Source organism: Hyla sarda, chromosome 3 (assembly GCF_029499605.1).
Source record: "Hyla sarda isolate aHylSar1 chromosome 3, aHylSar1.hap1, whole genome shotgun sequence".
NCBI lineage: Eukaryota > Metazoa > Chordata > Amphibia > Anura > Hylidae > Hyla > Hyla sarda.
In genome coordinates, this window is record NC_079191.1 from 131,718,459 (window position 1) to 131,738,000 (window position 19,542).

At 41.5% G+C, this 19,542-nt stretch overlaps 1 protein-coding gene and 1 long non-coding RNA gene across 3 annotated transcripts in view; one reads left to right on the top strand and one right to left on the bottom strand.

Moving 5' to 3' along the window:
* SCHIP1 (schwannomin interacting protein 1) overlaps window positions 1-19,542 on the top strand; it is a 526,606-nt gene that overhangs the window by 300,069 nt on the left and 206,995 nt on the right. The window contains exon 1 of one of the 2 annotated variants that reach the window (XM_056565053.1): window positions 17,796-18,084. The exons of the other annotated variant lie outside the window; for it this stretch is intronic. Within the exon in view, the coding sequence (XP_056421028.1) occupies window positions 18,079-18,084 (6 nt within the window). The 5' untranslated portion in view covers window positions 17,796-18,078. Of the gene's footprint in view, window positions 1-17,795; window positions 18,085-19,542 lie in introns of those variants that run through there. 2 annotated transcript variants of the gene reach the window in all.
* LOC130361722 (uncharacterized) overlaps window positions 1-19,542 on the bottom strand; it is a 44,511-nt gene that overhangs the window by 12,146 nt on the left and 12,823 nt on the right. The window contains exon 2 of the long non-coding RNA XR_008891126.1: window positions 6,806-6,856. This is a non-coding gene — a long non-coding RNA (uncharacterized LOC130361722). The remainder of the gene's footprint in view (window positions 1-6,805; window positions 6,857-19,542) is intronic.

Sequence of the window (19,542 nt, forward strand, 5' to 3'; positions counted from 1 at the left end):
GTGGGCCACCAGTGAATGGCTAAACAGGCAGTTCCTGCAGTGTCAGCACATCATCAAAAGCAGAAAAAAGCAGAGAGCACTCAGAATAGGAGCCACTGAAACAGCAGTGACAAGGGGAAAGGGGAGTGCGGTTATTACAGCTCACCTTTACCCATTATTCAAGTAACAAAAAGGCTAAACTCCTTAAAAACAAACATAATTGGTATTGCCTTGTCCAAACTATTAAAGAGTACCTGTCACCAAATAAGCTTATCTAAACTAACTCAGGCTATGTTACCTAACTAATCCTAACACCCTCCCACCCTTAAAAAAAAAATTTCAGAGCTTTAAAAAGCTCTATATCTTACCATTCTTCTTTCTCACATAGTGCAATCTCCCAGCAGAAGAAATTGGGCGTTTCCCAGCAGGCATGCCATCACTGAAGCCCAGTGGGGGACCACTTCCGCCCTCACATTGTTGCAGTGCTGTGATGAATAGAAGACCTCAAGCTCTGTGCTTCTTTCAGTGAGGCTCTTTGCCACCTAGTGATCGATTTTTCTATTACATTTCAAAAATATTTATGTTGATAATTTTAAAAGAAAGTGAATGGGAAAGTGTCTGCTAATTACACTATATTAAAAGTTTTATTTGGTGACAGGTACCCTTTAAACAAAATCGAACAGAAACTGATCTAACATGGCCAATGCTGTAAACAAAAAACAATATCAATCACCAGAATTACTGATCAGGGAATATTCCAGGAAAAAAATTGGAATAAAAAAAGATTAAAAAAATTCTATCAATTTATATCCAAGAAAAAAATGGATTAAAAAAAACGATCAAAAGGTCTGATCAACCATAAAATGATATTGATAAAGACTAAAGAAATTAGTTATTTTTTTCTGAGACAGTATGGCACCTTCCCAGCATCATTGTGTTACTTATTAGAAAATGTCCCTGTTGTTGGTTAGAAGTGCATTTTCTATTTCTGACTCCTTGATTCTCATATCAAGTTAACTTGTCAATTACAACTTTTTCATGTTCTGTACTAGAAAAGAAAATGTTTTCCATTTTTAGACTCCATTTATATAAATAATAGGTATGCTATAAGCATCTTGATTAAGCTGCAATTACATTGACCATTACAATTGAGCAATTTGTATGTGTATTCTTTTCATTTGCAGCTGTGTGTTAGATTGAAAGTTATGTTCATAATAATTTTACCAGCACTTTAGCAAATTTGATTTGCTCCTCTTGTCACAGTAATAATTAGCTTATGTTTGTAATAATTAAATGGGAGGCCTGGTGACAAAAGTTTAGAGGCATTTTGTGTCTATTAAGCAAAAGCCATATGGCACATCTCTCCATTATGAGCAAAGAAATTTGTTGCTATATTTGTCGGCTTTTTTTTTTTTTAGACATGGATAATGTCTTTGATTAAATGAAAATCAAGATTCTCTTTTTAAACCAACATACTGTACTTCACAAAAATGTATATATATATGATGTGAACACTAAGTCAGCTGTCCAATTTAGTAAGTAAAACTTACTGCCTTTGCAGGGCTCTAATTTGGATGCCACTGTGTAAACCAAACTGGCCTCATTGCCACTTGTATTCTTCTAAGAGTATGTTTCTACAGCTAAAAACCTTGTGTTTCTCCCTCAAAACTGTGTTGTTATTTTCCCACATTCCCTTTCCCCCTACCCTTTAGCCTGTTGTCATCAGTAGCAGTTCACTGCTTAGACCAGGGCTGCTTTTGTGATGTAACCCCTTCATCACTGTTTTTTTTCCTGCTCATGTACCACCTTACTAACTAACTTACTAGCATTATTAAGGACGCAGTCCTTTTTCACCTTAGGGACTGAGCCCTTTTTCGCAATTCTGACCACCGTCGCTATATGCATTAATAACTCTAAAATGCTTTTACAGAATATTCTGATTCTGAGAAAGTTTTTTCGTGACATATTCTACTTTATTTTGGTGGTAAATTTTCATCGTTACTTGCATCCTTTTTTGGTGAAAAATCCCCAAATTTCATGAAAATTTTCAATTTTTCTAACTTTGAAGCTCTTTGCTTGTAAAGAAAATTGATATTCCAAATAAATTTTATTTTTATATGTCCACTTTATGTTGGCATCATAAAATGGACATATTTTTACTTTTTGAAAAAATTAGAGGGCTTCAAAGTAGAGCAGCAATTTTCAAAAATGTCATGAAAATTGCTAAATCTGAAGGGACAAATGTTACAGAACTACAACTCCCAGCATGCCTGGGCAGTCTATGCATGCTGAGAGTTGTAGTTTGGAAACATCTGGAGGGCTACCGTTTGGGCACCACTGTAACAGTGGTCTCCAAACTGTGACCCTCCAGATGTTGCAAAACTACAACTCCCAGCATGCCCAGACAGCCTTTGGCTGTCTTGGCATGCTGGAAGTTGCAGTTTGGCACCCACTAGGAAGGGCAGCAGTAAATATCGCTTACTGCCCCCTTCCTCCCCCCCCCCCCCCCCCCCCCACCGTAGTCTCCAGCGACGATCAGAGGTCTCCACGCTATCATCTGGCCAGGTACCGGCATCCATATTCTCCCCCCATTCTGCCCGACATCCAGGGGTGGGCAGAACAGGGGTTGCCATGGCAACCCACTGTCATGCGCTGCCATTGGTCAGAATCAGTTCTGCCATTGGTCAGAATCAGGAGATCGCTGCACTGCGACCTCGCTCCTATCCCTCAGGATGATCGGGGCTGTCACTGACAGGTCCGATCATCCCTATTTTCTGGGTGATCGGGTCACCAGAGACCCGATCAGCCCGGAATAGCAGAAAATCGCATGTCTGAATTGACATGCGATTTTCTGCGATCACCGACATGGGGGGGGGGGGGGGGCTCAGGACCTTCCTCGGTGATGTGCCAGGATGCCTGCTGAATGATTTCAGCAGGCATCCCGGTCCGGTCCCCAACCGGCTAGCGGCGGGGAACGGAATTCCCACAGGCATATGCATACGCCCCACGTCCTTAAGGACTCGGGATGCAGGGCATATGCATACGCCCGGCGTCCTGAAGAGGTTAACTGATTTCTCCCTATTCCACACACGTCATCTATAGTAGTGAACAGTATATATCATCCTCCAACACAGTGCCAGTCTGTTTATTCCAGTATACTTTGTCCTGCACTATATCATAACATCAAAGCATAGAATAGTAGGTGATTGGCTAGAAAACTAAAAGGAAAGAAAGTCCAGGTATTATTACTACTGGCAAGCATTCCAGCTCTGGCCCCACCCCCTCAAATGGAGAGAAAGAGACATACAGTCGAATATTGAAAAATTTGAATATTGTGCAAAAGTTCATTTATTTCAGTAATGCAACTTAAAACTAATATATGAGAGAGACTCATTACATGCAAAGCAAGATAGTTCAAGGCGGGATTTGTCATAATTGTGATGATTATGGCTTACAGCTCATGAAAACCCCAAATCCCCATATATTATATATATAGGGTCAAAGCATCCATCTACCAGGAGATTTTGGAGCACTTCATGCTTCCTTCTGCAGACGAGTTGCATAACTGATATAAATGAACTTTTGCACAATATTCTAATTTTTTTTGAGTTTCACCTGTAGCTGTACACCATGGAGGGGGCTTAATAACAGCAGTGAGGACCCTAAAAAATCCCCTTGTCACCAGTCGGAAGTGTCCAGCTAACATACTATGCAGGTGTTTAATAGACCCAGGGCTGTCTTGATTACATAGTCTGTTTTGATTTTGTTGCCATGGCCAACATGACAGGACAACAAGAGCGTCCCCTCTTTGTATGTATTGATCATGATGGTTCTAAAGGGGTTCTATGACCTTGATTGAGATTTTCTCAGATTCCAGCCATTAGTGCTTAAGAGAAGCTCCACTAGACAGATGTTCTCTAGCAAGTGATTGCCTGGGTTCATTTACATTGCATGTACATAATACAGTAGAAAGGAGTTATTTTCCCTCTTCCATGAAAAAGGACAACATGCAGCAAGAGATGCATATGAGCACTGATGTTTGTGTTAAGTTTAGTTCTTTTTTATCTTAACTAGAGATTAGCAAATGTAGTTTGCTGTACATTTTACATTCGCAAGCAAGACCTACAAAGACCTTTTAACAGTTAATGCTATCTAATTTAGACATAACACTTGTTATATTTTTTTTTAAAGATAATGTAAACTATTCTCGTCACTATTTTCTGAATGTATGCGACAAAGTAGAGATGAAAAGAAATCTTTTTAGACCATGAACGTGCCCTGTGTGATAGAAGAATTGAGTACATTAATAGAATGCTCCTTAATGTTATAAGGAACATAATAGCTTCCGCTATACATATGCTAAGCTTTCATTAGCAGTGACGTATCTATACCGGAGCGGATGATTCTCAGCCTGTGATACAAGTGATTACTATAATTATTTTGTGCATCAGTTATGAAATTCCACACTTGGAATGACTTGGATAAGCTTCTTAATTTTATTCTAATAACACAATAGTGTGGTTGTTTATCTTGCACTAATTAAAAGTGCTAAAATGAACAGCCTCATACCGGGGAGTAACTTCCAGACATTATTTTTCACTAAGCCCTGGTTCACATCTGTCAGCAGGTTTCCCTCTGAGGTATAGTCAACACTGTCATCCAAAATGATCAGGTAGATGCCAAGAAAAAGGGAATGTTCTTTTTTAAACAGCAAGCCAATGAGTTACAGTGTAAACAAAGCCGAATCAGCATCTTTCAAAGGTGACTTGATGAGATAGACTGACAAATAGACAAAAATCCCCCTGTCTAGGTCAGCACTGACACAATCTGTTCACACTCCTGGATTTTGCGGCTTGAGCCTCTTGGGATTAGGCTGCCCCAGATTGCTTTGATAACTAATCTATACATTTCTAGAATAAAGAGACATTACAGAAGTGTCCTGTTATATCAGATCCAGGACATTTTCATTCTTTTCCTGGGCTTCTTTATGTCATCACTGTGAGGCAATTTAATGCTCTATAGATTGTTTTTTATTTAAAATATACGGTTTTATTGCCTTACAAATGAATTGTGTCATTTACTTTCATATGGAAAAAAAACACTAGTTTTTTTTCCATGTTTTTTTTTTCTGTCCCTGCCTATTGCCCTTCTATTCCTAACACCCTCCCTGCCTTTATTTAATTTTTTTACTATTTTAAAAATGGCATTTAGTCTGCCTGGCAGTGTGCTCACTACCAGGCAGATTTCCCCAGCAGGCACCACGTCACTGATGCCTGCTGGGGGCCAACTTCCGCCCTTAGTTCTCCTAACAGGGTGCCTCCAGCTGTTTCACCACTACAACTCCCAGCATGCCCTGAGATCTATTGGCTGTCAGGGCATGCTGGGAGTTGTAGTGGTAAAACAACTGGAGGCACCCTGTATTGGAAGGCAACCTCCATGGCTCTGTACCGGACGGACAGCGTCGGGGAGCTGGAGCTGAGCCGGAGCCCGGCCAGGAAGGCGGCAGCTACACCGGAGTGCAGCCGGAGGGGCCCCTTTGGTCCCTGGAGCCCCAGACTCCCCTCAGCAGCGGGAGGGAGGGGTGCACAGGAGCCTCTTCCTGCCCCCCTTGCAGCAAGGCCGTCGGCGAGTGCGGGGAGCCGATGCACAGCCCTGGATGTTACTGCGCCTGCGCAAAATTACGACTGATGCCCTTCCGGAATCAGTCGGAATTTTGCAGTGACGTCACTCCGCACTGCATTCGGCCACTAGGAGGGCGACCCCTAGTGGCCGAATTTCAAATTGCTTTTAAAATGTTTTAAAAGCATTTTTTTTTTTATAAAAGTATATTAGAGATATGTTGTAGTACTTACTACAACATATCAAAAAAAAATGTTTCATGACAGTGCCCATTTAAATATTTAAAGAAGTTGTCTAGGCTGCACTTATTTTTTTAAAATATGCATAGGAAGGTGTGGGTTAAAAAACAAACAAAACAAAAATGTAATTTACTTTCCTCACTCTTGTCAATATGCCCAGAATCCTGGAGCTCCATTTTCTGCAGCACAGCTCTTTTAGCTATGTAGACATGATGTCACGGGCAATCAGTGGCCACAGCAATGTGATGTCACTTCTACAAACCCGCAAACACTGCGCTTCAGAAACTGGTGCTCCAGGATTCTGGGGACAGTGTAGAGCAAGGTTCATTATTATTATTTTAACCCGCATCTTCCCAAACATATTTATAATATATAGGTTCAGACCAAACAACCCTTTTAAGAAATATACAAATAATTCTTTTATATGAGAGATTCTTCTAGATCAGCAATTTAACCCACCTCTAAACATTCTATATGAAAGTGCATAAGAAGCATTTGCCTACTACTCTGTCCGCAATAGAAGACCTTAAATGCCGAATCTTGTCAAAAACTCTTAGCACCACCCCTCAGTTGTCTAGCAGCCAAAATGATAGAGATCAGTGGAAAAATAACATGTCCTCTACAGGATTTCTATAAGACTGGTAATTTCAGGAACATACAGAAAATCCTGCAGGCTGGCAAACACTGTGTACAAGCTTATCCTTTCTATACTTTTATCATTCATTTTTAGTTTAGTATACATTCACATTTCAGTTCTATAGAACCAAAAGGATTAAGTGTGTCCATTAAATGAGTCACTTATAAAAAATCATGCAAATAAAAATACAGAGATGTGCTTATAGCAGCCAGTCAGACATCTACTATCACTTTACAGCCAATACTAAAAAAAAATGACAGCAGAAATTGGGTTGTCTAAGGCAATGGTAAAATAGGCCATAGAATAATTTGATACAAACCGTTTAGCCTACCTGTAATAGTGGACATGTTTCTTGCTACAGTGACTGCACATCCATCTGTAACTAATAAATATAAAAGAAGAAGAGACCAAAATCCATCATTCCCCTTTGGAATTGTACACAAATATCAACTTTACTTCAGATGATGCCTAAAAATCTATAGTAACATAGGGGGAGATTTATCAAAACCTGTCCATAGGAAAAGTTGCCCATAACAACCAATCAGATTGCTTCTTTAATTTTGCCAGGGACCTTGTTAGAAAGAAGCGATCTGATTGGTTGCTTTGGGCAACAGGGCAACTTTTCCTCTGGACAGGTTTTGATAAATTTCCCCCAGAGTCCATCAAGTTCAACCTATAACCCTAATGAGTCCCTACTGAGTTGATCCAGAAGAAGGCAAAAAACCCTCATACTAGAGGTAAAAATTCCTTCCCGACTCCAAATATGGAATTAGAATAAATCCCTGGATCAACGTTCTATCCCTATAAATCTAGAATCCATAACCTGTAATATTATTCTCCAAAAATGCATCCAGACCCATTTTTGAACTCTTTTACAGAGTTAACCATGACCACCTCCTCAGGCAGAGAATTCCACAGTCTCATTGCTCTTACAGTAAAGAACCCCCGTCTGTGCTGGTGTAGAAACCTTCTTTCCTCTAGACGTAGAGGATGCCCCCTTGTTATAGATACATTCCTGGGTATAAATAGATCTGTACTGTCCCCTGATATATTTATACATAGTTATTAGGTCTCCCCTAAGCCTTTTTTTTTCTAAACTAAATAACCCCAATTCTGATAATCTTTCTGGGTACTGTAGTCCTCCCATTCCCCGTATTACTCTTGTTGTGGTCTGACTAGTGATTTGTACAGCGGTAGAATTATTTCCTTGTCGTGGGCCTCTATGCCCCTATTGATGCCCCCCATTATTTGCCTTGGCAGCAGCTGCCCGATACTGGTCACTACAGCTAAATTTAATGTTAACTAAGACTCCTAAGTCCTTTTCCATGTCAGTCGTCCCAAGTGTGACATGTGACTTTTTAATGTAACATTTTTCCATTTCTGTATTAAAAAAAATCCTTATACAAAAAGTATGAATAAATAAATTAGAAGAAATAAGTAAACAGGAGATATGATTCCCTAAATTTTTATAGTGATCACCTTGCAGCATTCTTCTAAGACCAGTTCCACATATTATGGCCACAATTTTTGATAGTAATCTATGATGCTTCAATGCATATAACTGACCTTAGGCACATTTCCCTTATGTGAGGTAGTTACCTAATAGTGTTTCTTACTGGTGGTTCAGCAGTCTACACGTCATTTTCACCCTTCCTGTTGTATAAGATTTCAGCTCTTCCCTTCTGGTGAGCCTGTGATAGTATTTATATTCAGAAGCCTATCTAAAGTGTCAGAGCAGGAAGGAGAAAGTTAAAGTCTCACCCAATGATGGGATGGGAGGTGGTACCAGAGGGAAACTGTAGTCATAAAAAAGTTTGCCCTAAGGAAGCTGAGCTCAAATACAGTAAGTGCTGAGGCCAATAATTATCATGTAATTATCTACTATACACAAACTGACTTATAATTTGAAGGGGAATTCCAGGAAACAGAACTTTTTAGACACTGATCCCCTATCTACGGGATAGGGGCTAAGTGTGTGATCGATCGCAGGGGGTGAGAACCGCTAGAACCACCCAAATATCCCTGCATGTTCTACTGTACGGGACCCAGCTACTTATATGTTCTTGGCACACTCCGGCCTTCACCTTCCTTGACGGACGCTCAGCCAATTACTGGCTGCAGCGATGTCCCACCTCAGCCGGTGAATGGTTGAGCAGGCGTCACCTGCGTCTGTCCAGGAAGGTGGGGACCAGAGTGTGCCGAGGACGAGTGAGTAACTGTTGCCCTGTACAGGATATCACTGCTATAGGGCTTTATACTTATCTAGTCTTAGTTGCTATTGCATAAATTTTTTTACATTTTTGATCCCCTACTGATTTTGTATGTTTGCCCCCTGACAAAGAAATGAGCGGTCTATAATTTTAATGGTAGGTTTATTTGAACAGTGAGAGACAGAATAAAACTAAAAATGCAAAAAAACCTATTGCTAATTTTTTTAAGTTATAAATTGATTTGCATTTCACTCAGACAAATAAGTATTTGATCCCCTATCATTCAGCAAGATTTATGGCTCCTAGATGTCTTTTATACAGGTAGCGAGCTGAGATTAGGAGCACTCTCTTAAAGGTAATGCTCTTAATCTCAGCTTGTTACTTGTATAAAAGACACATGTTCACAAAAGCAATCAAACTCTCCACCAGACCAAAGAGCTGTCCAAGAATGTCAGGGAAAAGATTGTAGACCTACAAAAGTCTGATATGGGCTACAAGACCAAGCATCGCCAAGCAGCTTGGTGAGAAGTTTACTAAAATTGGTGCGAATGGTAGAAGCAAAATTATTTCCCTCGATCGGGGGCTCCATGTAAGATCACACCTCATAGAGTTTCAATGATTATGAGAATGGTGAGGAATCAGCTTGAAACTATTCAGGAGGATCTTGTCAATCTCAAGGCAGCTAAGACCATAGTCACCAAGAAAACAATTGGTAACACACTACACTTGGGTCCTGTCTCCCTTTGGTAGAACTGGAGATCACACAGGCTAAAAACTTTGGAGGTATACTTTAGGAAAAGATTTATTGTTCGTGAATGTTATATCAGGAAAGAATGATTTCAGACAATATCCAAGAAATGGTTTATCCTTCACCTCGAGTCATTGATCCTGTTTAGCATGTTTGAATAAATTGATGGCCAATATGGAGTAAAATGCAAATAGATGCATTGACAAAACAATTGTTTTTTATATTATTATTGTTAAAACACAACCTACTGCTAACGTATTTGGATGGTCACCTTAAATTTACACAGTATTTCAAAGGGTTAGTAGATCTGCCCCAATAAAATGATTAATTGATATTTCTTGAATGCATAAAAATGCTTTCTAACTAACGCTACCACTCTTTAAATGAAAAGTTCACATAGAGTTTACAAACACCTGCATTTAATACCAGATAACAAATCAGGCTTTTAAGTCACAATGAATTAACAGAATGGGCTTTGAAGGAAGCAGTTCACATCACTTTACCAATCAAGCTTTAAAGTGCTTTTATGTTCCCAAGGTGTTCTGGTAAAGCTGTTTATACTTCAGATTTCAGTAGGAAGTAGAAGCAGTAGAATTTTAATTGATTTTGAGTGACAAGTCCAGCCTGTCAATAACACAATTCTGCTACTAAACATACCATATCCACAAAACCTTCAAACACACTTCTTAGCACACAATGTACTGTAGTAAAGACTGGAGCACTGCTCATACAGTACACCATTTTTGTTGATGCATAAACATCAGCCCCTTTTAATCATCACACAATTTATACTAGGGTCAGCTATGCACCCACAAGTGTTGTTTATACTTTTTATGGATAAATATTCCCTAAAGTTCTGCACAAGTCAACAGAAAATCTAAAACCAGAGAATGCATTGACTGTAGGGAGTCAATGTTATGGTGGCCCCCAGGGCTGGATCATCATTGGCGCTCATGGAGCGCCTTCTCTGGGCCCGCAGGGAGCCCCTATCACATTCGGGACATCCCTGTGTCCCCAAAAATCTTTTCAGGACACAAGGATGCCCCGGTTACCTCTCTGTGGCCCAGCGTCAACTTTAATAATGCAGGGGCCGCCGGGAGGTAGCGCACGCAGGGAATTCACTGATGTCCCGTGCGTGCGCCCAAAGAAGAGCGGAGCAGTGAGGAGGATGCTTGCGCATAGTAAGTCACCAGCGGCACGTCATCTTCAGTGTTCCGACCACCCCTCCTCCGGTCCCGGGACCTACTGCTATGGCCAATAGGCCATAGCAGAAGATCGTGACCCCAGAGCGGTGGTCGGAATACTGAAGTGGGGCAGAAAACAGGCATGCAGCCTCCAGTCATACACTGTATATGGCTGAAGGCTGTATGTCTGTGGGGAAACTATACTTCACCTAATGTGGGGGATTATACTGCCAACCTAATGTGGGGAACTATACTGCACCTAATGTTGGGGAACTATACTGCACCTAATGTGGGGGACTATACTGCACCTAATGTGGGAGAACTATACTGCACCTAATGTGGGGGATTATACTGCCAACCTAATGTGGGGAACTATACTGCACCTAATGTTGGGGAACTATACTGCACCTAATGTGGGGGATTATACTGCACCTAATGTGGGGGAACTATACTGCACCTAATGTGGGGGGCTATACTGCACCTAATGTGTGGAACTATACTGCCAACCTAATGTGGGGGAACTGTACTGCACCTAATGTGGTGGGACTATACTGCACCTAATGTGGGGGAACTGTACTGCACCTAATGTGGGGAACTATACTGCACCTAATGTGGGGGAACTATACTGCACCTAATGTGGGGGACTATACTGCACCTAAGGTGGGGAACTATACTGCACCTAATGTGGGGGACTATACTGAACCTAATGTGGAGAACTACACTGCACCTAATGTGGGGAACTGAACTGCACACCTAATGTGGGGAACTATACTGAACCTAATGTGGGGAACTATACCGCACCTAATGTGGGGGAACTATACTGCACCTAGTGTTGGGAACTATACTGCCCCCAATGTGGGGGAACTATTCTGCACCTAATGTGGGGAACTATACTGCACCTAATGTGGGGGACTATACTGCACCTAATGTGGGGGAACTGTACTGCACCTAATGTGGGGGAACTATACTGCACCTAATGTGGGGAACTATACTGCACCTAATGTGGGAGACTATACTGCACCTAATGTGGGGGAACTTTACTGCACCTAATGTGGGGGAACTATACTGCACCTAATGTGGGGGAGCTATACTGCACCTAATGTGGGGGAACTATACTGCACCTAATGTGGGGAACTATACTGCCAACCTAATGTGGGGGACTATACTGCACCTAATGTGGGGGAACTGTACTGCACCTAATGTGGGGGAACTGTACTGCACACCTAATGTGGGGAACTGTACTGCACACCTAATGTGGGGAACTGAACTGCACACCTAATGTGGGGGAACTGTACTGCACACCTAATTTGCGGGGACTTGTACTGCCAACCTAATGTGTGGGGACTTGTATTGCCAACCTAATGTGCGGGGACTTATACTGCACCTAATCTGGAGGAACTACAACCTAATGTGGGGGAACTATACTGCACCTAATGTGGGGGAACTGTCGAGGGGGGGGGGGGTGCTCCATCATAATGAAGTGCTCCGTCTTCCAGGCAGCCTTAATCTGGCCCTGGTGGCCCCAGTATGGACACATAACAAATGTATGTTTTAGAAGGTTAAAACAGTTGATTTGCAGTGCAAAGACATATAAATGTCTAGTTCACTTATCTGGATAGATCGTAAGGTATCCTCTGCTAAAGTTAAATGATTTGACCTTTCTTCCCAGTAATGTCTCACCATGAGCTTTCTCTTTTTTATTTCATGATTATTCACCCTTTTTGCAGGAACCCTTTTACACTGGTGTGCCTCCCAATTCAATTTTAACTCAGAAGAGAACTTTACATTTCTTAGGAAGCACAGTCCACACACTGCTACTTATTATCTATCCACAGGATAGGTGTTATGTTCTGGTCAGTGCAGGCCGGACCACTGGGATACCACTAATCATGAAGCAGGGTCACAAGGACAGCCAGCTATGCCCACTGCTGCTCCATTCCAAATCTATAAGACTGCTGAAGATAGCTGAGTACTGTAATGGTGCTTCAAATTCCAGTCCAAATAAAAAGTCATATCCTTTTGATCAAAATGTATGCTGCATGTTTTAGGGTGGCATATAATAATCGGGGGCGGACTGACAACACTCAGGGCCCCTGGACCAAATAAAGCAAGGGCCCCCAGTCGGCCCCTGGCCGCACCTCTGCCCCACCCCTATTCGGACATCAGCCTGATTGGTGATGTCTGGCATTAGCCGAGGGAGTGGAAGTGGGAGCAGGCACTGCGCGTACATGTACGCCTTGTGTCTTAAGGGCTCACTTACACGGATGGATCCGCAGCATATTTTACGGTGCGGATCTGCCAACAATGGACCATACAGTGCTGCCTCCATCTGTGTTTGCTCATAGTGGCAATCCGTTGCTACGAACAGACACGCTTTGATGTGCATGTTCGATGCACGCATACGCAGTATACTCGCACACATCGCAGCTGCTCTCAGCCTCGGCTTAGGGAACAGGAGGAGCGGCTGCGATGTGTGCGAGTATACTGCGCATGCACGAGGCGGACATGCACCTCGAAGCGTGTCTGCTCGTAGCGGTGGATTGCCTCTATGAGCAGACACAGATGGAGGCAGCACTGTATCTGTCCATGTGAATAAGCACTTAGGGTACGTTCACATGTACAGGATCTACTGTATATTTTCCACAGCTGATTTTGCTACCTATTGAAGCTAATGGGTTACCAAGTCAGCTGCACAAAATATGCAGCAAAAATATGCAGCAGATACTGTACATGTGAATGTACACTTAAGGGGTTAATGATAAATATACAAGCAGTGTGTTCACATGTTGTCGCCCCAGTGGGGTCACTTTTCCTCCCCCAGTGTCCACAGGTAACCAACAGGTCACATTGCCACAACATTTTTTTTTTTTTAAATCGCTGCAAAAATGGCACAGTTTTACTGCAATTTCGAAAAATCAAATCGTACAACCGCACCATTTTTGCCGCGATTTTTCCCAAAAATTGTTCTGGTAATGTGACCTGTTGATGACCTGTGGACACTGGAGGAGGGAAATTGACCCCACTGGACTACTACTATACACATCACCCAGCCAGAATATACTGATGATCACAGGGGAGAGAGGCAGCACATAGGGACATCACTCACCCTCACATGAAGCAGCTGCTCTGTGTTCCTGGGAGGCCTGTCAGCTCTCGGCCCATCCTCTTCCTGTGCTGGGGGCGGAGCCAACAATCAGGTCCTCATCCCTGCGCTGCTGCCTGTCTCCACTAATGGTACCAGAGCAGGAGCAGCGCAGGGATATTTATATAGAGAACTACATCACCTGAAAGTAGCGCTTGTCTGACTGGGCATCCGGGACAAGTGTCCTGAATCCTCAGCAACTGCAGCGGGCCCTTTACCCGGCCGGGCCTTCTGTCTACGGCTGAATGGACCGGCCTGTCAGTCCGCCCCTGATAATAATAATAATCATTATAATGATAATAATAAAATAATAATAAAAATGTAGTATCCACTTAAGTGGCCCTTAAAGGGGTATTTAAGGAATGTATTTGTCTGTGCTGCAGAGGCTGTAAAATTAGTGTAGTTCATAATAAACTGTTTGTACCTGTATATGATGGCTGGTCTTGCAATTTTTATGTGATCTTTGCCCCATGTTTGTTTTTAGCAGCTTAGAAAATGAGTGTTGCTCAGATTTTTAAGGTTACAGTGTGGTCAGAGACATTACATCACTAGCAGGGAGCCTGACTGCTTTAATGGGTGAAGCGTTCGCTGGGTGGGAAAGGAGATAATTCTCCACATGGCTGCAGGGAATTGTAGTTTCATGAACAGCATGCGTAGCTCAGAGTGGGGTGATTGATGTGTGAACTCACACTTACAAACAAGGGATCCTGGGATTTGTAGTTGGAGGGAGGGAACTTCAACAGGAATTAGTCATTTCACAAAAAGAAATCAGCAGCATTATGGTGGCCTCACAAAACGGCCATTTAACCCAAAGACAAGCTCGGATCTTCTCTAAGCATGTCCAGTACTGTTTGGCAGATAAGTACTAAAGTCACCTTATGGTGAATAACCTCTTTAAAGTGTACAGTCTGACCCATAGGAATACATTGATAATGAAATCTAAGATAGTACCAACTACAGCTTTTGCTTCCTTACAACCATGCAGGAACAACCATTTTTTGTATTGAATACTTCTAGTTTTTCTTACATGACAATGGATAAAGGGAGCATTGGAAAGCATTTTTAATACCTTTTTTTAATTTTTTTTTTTTTTTACAAAGCTTTTAAAATAAAATCCCCTAGAAAAAGATGCAATCATTATTTCCTCTGAAAGTCAACTCACTGGATTTTTGGCAGCTTTCTTGGAACACCAAAGATTAAAAATAATCAAACACTACTATGGAGTATTACACGGTATTAAAATATCCAACGTTCATCTGAAGTTACATTGTGACTCCAGAAGACAATGGACTCATTAAGTTCTAGTAAATGTCCTAGCCTTTCTTTTTATTGGTGGGTATTTTGAGGCTGATTTAGTCAAGTGTAGGACAAGTCAGGCTTGTATTAAATGAAGCAGCAGGGAAGAAAGCAGCCTTAGCCTTTAATTCACTACCAGTCTAGTGAAATGATTGGCTCCTTGTACTGTATTTCCAGAGAGAGAGAAAAGTATAAGACAGGGTTACTAGAATTTCATTATGTTGCTATGGCAATGGTTTGATTCTATTTCAGTTATAGAGTGGACATTAAAAGTCTTTGTCCACGATGTCATCAATAAAAAATTGAGCGTTTTTTCCATTTTTGCTCTTTAATTTTTTCCTCCTTACATTTTAAAAATCCTTTCATATAAAAATCATAACCCTTTCAATTTTGCACCTAAAAATCCATAAGATGGCTTATTTTTTGTGCCACCAATTCTAATTTGTAATGGCATCAGACATTTTACCCAAAAATCTACAGCGAAACGGAAAAAAAAAATCATTGTGCAACAAAATTGAAGAAAAAACAACATTTTGTAACTTTTGGGGGCTTCCGTTTTTACGCAGTACATTTTTCTGTGGAAATGACATCTTATCTTTATTCTGTAGGTCCATACGATTAAAATGATACCTAACTTATATTTGTCTTACTTCTGGAAAAAATCCTAACTACATGCGCAAAAATTTATATGTTTAAAATTGTCATTTTCTGACACCTGTAACTTTTTAATTTTTTCCACGTACAGGGCAGTACGAGGGCTCACTTTTTGCGCCATGATCTGAAGTTTTTAGCGGTACCATTTTTGTATTGGACTTTTTGATCGCTTTTTATTCATTTTTTCATGATATGAAAAGTGACCAAAAATATGCTATTTTGGACTTTGGAAATTTTTTACTAAACAGTTAATGCCGAACATCAGCCCGATCAGTGATGTTCGGCATTAGCCGTGGGTCCTGGTTGCTTATAGCAACCGAGACCCAATGGGAATGATGCACGCTCACCTGCTGAGCGTGCATCATACCTTGGGAGCCGCAGATGGACCTTAATGAATGTCCATTTGCGGTTAAATAAGAATTACTTAAACCACTTCTCCTATAGAGAAGAGCTGCCTCATGGTAGATACATGTTAACACCCTTTTACCTTACACTAAATTTCTTTAACAAGGATAAGGTAGGTAGATAGATATATAGATAGATAGATACACCAACTCCAGAAATCACAGCTCCAGTCAGGTCTTGGATCTCGAAGAAAACTGGAAATTTATTGTCCCCAAATAAAGTGCAACATTTCGGCAGCAGTAGCTTTTGTCAAGCATAGTACATACATACATAGTACATACAAATAAAGTGCATATATATATATATATATAGATGTAGAAAAAGCGCAGCACTCCTCAGGTATAGTGGTTTATTGGCTCATAGCAGCTGCTATGTGAGCCAATAAACCACTATTTTTTCATGTACCTGAGGAGTGCTGCTCTTTTTCTACATCTATATTACATGGACTTTGGTCGGGTCGGGGGCGCTGGCACCCGCTGTCATATTGGATAAGTAGTGCTGCATATTTTTTCTTTTTATGTACATATATATATATATATATATATATATATGTATACACATCAAACAGATTTCATTGGTTACAACACAAATGATACAAATGTGTAATCAGGTGCAGACACCTCTAGAATACATACACTGGTGCAAAAATCGATCAATCAATGGTATGGTAACCAAATATACACAATGGATTATAAATGTGAATAAAGTGCTTAGTGCAATTAATAGTGCATTCCATAACTTTCATTGCCAGCCTTGTACTGCAGTGATCGCTCCTCTGATCAGCCATTCCTAACTGGAATTATCACGTTAGTTGTTTGTAAATAAAGCAACTGTTCAGGTGTTACTGATGTATCTGTGCTAAGCCCCCCGTGTCCGCCAGTAATCAGCCAGTCGCATCATACGTGCAGGATAACCTGCGACACTATCCGAGTACCCATACCCAAAATAGACATGCTGGGCATACTGGCGGACCCGGGGGCTTAGCGCAGATACGTCAGTAACGCCTGAGCAGTTGATAGATGTGTGCACTTTATTTGTATGTACTATGCTTGACAAAGGCTACTGCTGCCAAAACGTTGCACTTTATTTGGGGACAATAAATTTCCAATTTTCTTCATGATCCAAGACCTGACTGGTGCTGTGATTTCCAGAGTTGGTGTACTTTAATCCTGGGCTGGCAGCTTGGGCAACCCTGATGCTGTCTCACTTTCCTGCCTACTAGATAGATAGATACAGAAAGAGAGAGATATAGATATTACACAGAGATAGATACACAGAACAACAGATCAATCAATAATAGATGGATGGATGCCCACATAGGCGGAAACATACATAAAGAAATGCAAACGTAACATTTTTAAAAAAAATACCAGGGTAAAGGGTTATTTCTGTATGTAGTACAGCAAACTGTGGAAATCTTAACAAAGAAAGCAAATTTATAAAAAAAAAAAAAAAAAAAAGCAAGTCACAACCTATTAATGATTAACACCATGTCCTGGGTCTAGCAGAATTGAACTCATGAATAATTCATATCAGAAACACATTTCCCCCTGCAAGGTTGATGAATGAAATAGGGAAGGCTTTTGGAATGATCCGCTCTCGTTCTTCCAGCCTTGCTCAGAAATCGTCATGAAATTGGTGGGTTAAGACAAGTTCAGGAGACCCCAGGCACAGTCTAGTCATTTTCTGAGGAGGGGGGGGATTATATTGAGATGGGTTGCAGCTACATTTTGCTAGCTTAGATGCTGTCAGCTGCTGCAAAGAGTTAAGGCGTGAATGTTTGAAGTGAATTAAAGTCTATTTTTGAACTGAGCATTCGAGTCCAAGAGGAATGGTCTATGAAGGGGAAGGAAAGCAGTGAACAATATGACAGACAGTTGGTGCAGAACATGCCTCTCAAACACTGCTAGCTGCCAATGATTGGAATTTTCCTGTAAAATGACTTGAATAGGAGACACATAGAAGATGAATGTAAGTACAAATGGATTCTTTTATTGTTTCTGCAGCATTCGGTGCCTTATATACCTTTCTTGTCAATCCCCTATGCTCTTGTTAGGTTCAGCTATTCAGCTATAGCAAATGTACTTTGCAACCTAAAGCTTAGCTTTCTAACATTGCTGCCTGCAGTGAGTTAGAATATTTAACCTTTACAATGCAGCCGCACAGTGTAGCTTGGAAAGCAATGATAAATATATTCTTTTGAGATCCTTAACATGTGCTCTGTCTTCTAATTCTTATTAATTCATCTTTTCTGTTGTATAATGAATCCTGGTCATCTTAAAGCAGGGAGGTATGTATGCATAGGTGTGATCTCTTGTAGACATTTCATATTCCTTCTATGGAAGGCAGGAGACAAGTCATAACTCAGTAAAGGTCACCATGATCTCCAGTGTTTCAATTCCTGCACTAGTACCTCTTCTGACTACATAAATCATATAGTCATAGAGGCGAACGTGCTATATCAAGTGCAGCGATATTTAGACGCTCTAACAAATTCAGGCTGTATTCTACGTGTATCTGGTTTATTCCAAGTTCAAATGTGCTTTTAAAGTAAATAGAATATTTTCTATATTGAGAGAAAAACATCTTAAAATCAGTTTAAAGTCCTGCTTTATGTAGTATTACTGTCCATAAAACTATCTTTCTCCCACATCCAAGAAGGCTGGGGTACGACACCAACACTAATCTGTTTGCAAGGTGCAGTCTGACTGTGGGATGAGATGGAAAGATGCTATATATAACCCAGGATTCCTCACTAGATGTGCACACCTCAAAGGTCAGAACATGAGCAAGTGAAAAACAACTCGGAATTAGTATAGAAATAGCAGGTACCGTATTTTTCGCCGTATAAGACGCTCCGGCATATAAGACGCGCCCAATTTTAAAGGAGGAAAATCGAGAAAAAAAAGATTCTGAACCAAATACAATGTAAAGTATAGGACAGTGATCTTCAACCTGCGGACCTCTAGTTGTTGCAAAACTGCAACTCCCGGCATGCCCGGACAGCCGTTGGCTGTCCGGGCATGCCGGAAGTTGTAGTTTTGCAACATCTGGAGGTCCGCAGGTTGAAGACCACTGGTATAGGAGGTAATACGTGTCCCCGCCGCTCTGGACCCATCACCGCTCGTCACCACTTCCCTGGATGTCGCCCTCCATCGCTGTTGCCGCGTCCCCGGGGTGTCCCGTCACTCCGGAATGTCTCTACTCCACACTCTCCGTCGCCGCCATCACATCGCTACGCACGCCGCTCCTATTGGCTGACGGGACAGCGTGCGCGATGACGTGATGACGACGAAGGAGAGCGCCGGCCATGCAGGGGATCCCGGCACAGCGCAGTCATTCGCCGATCGGACACCAAGGAGGCAGGTAAGGTTTCACTTTCGCTTCAGACGCAGCGGTCAGCTTTGATCGCCGCATCTGAAGGGTTAA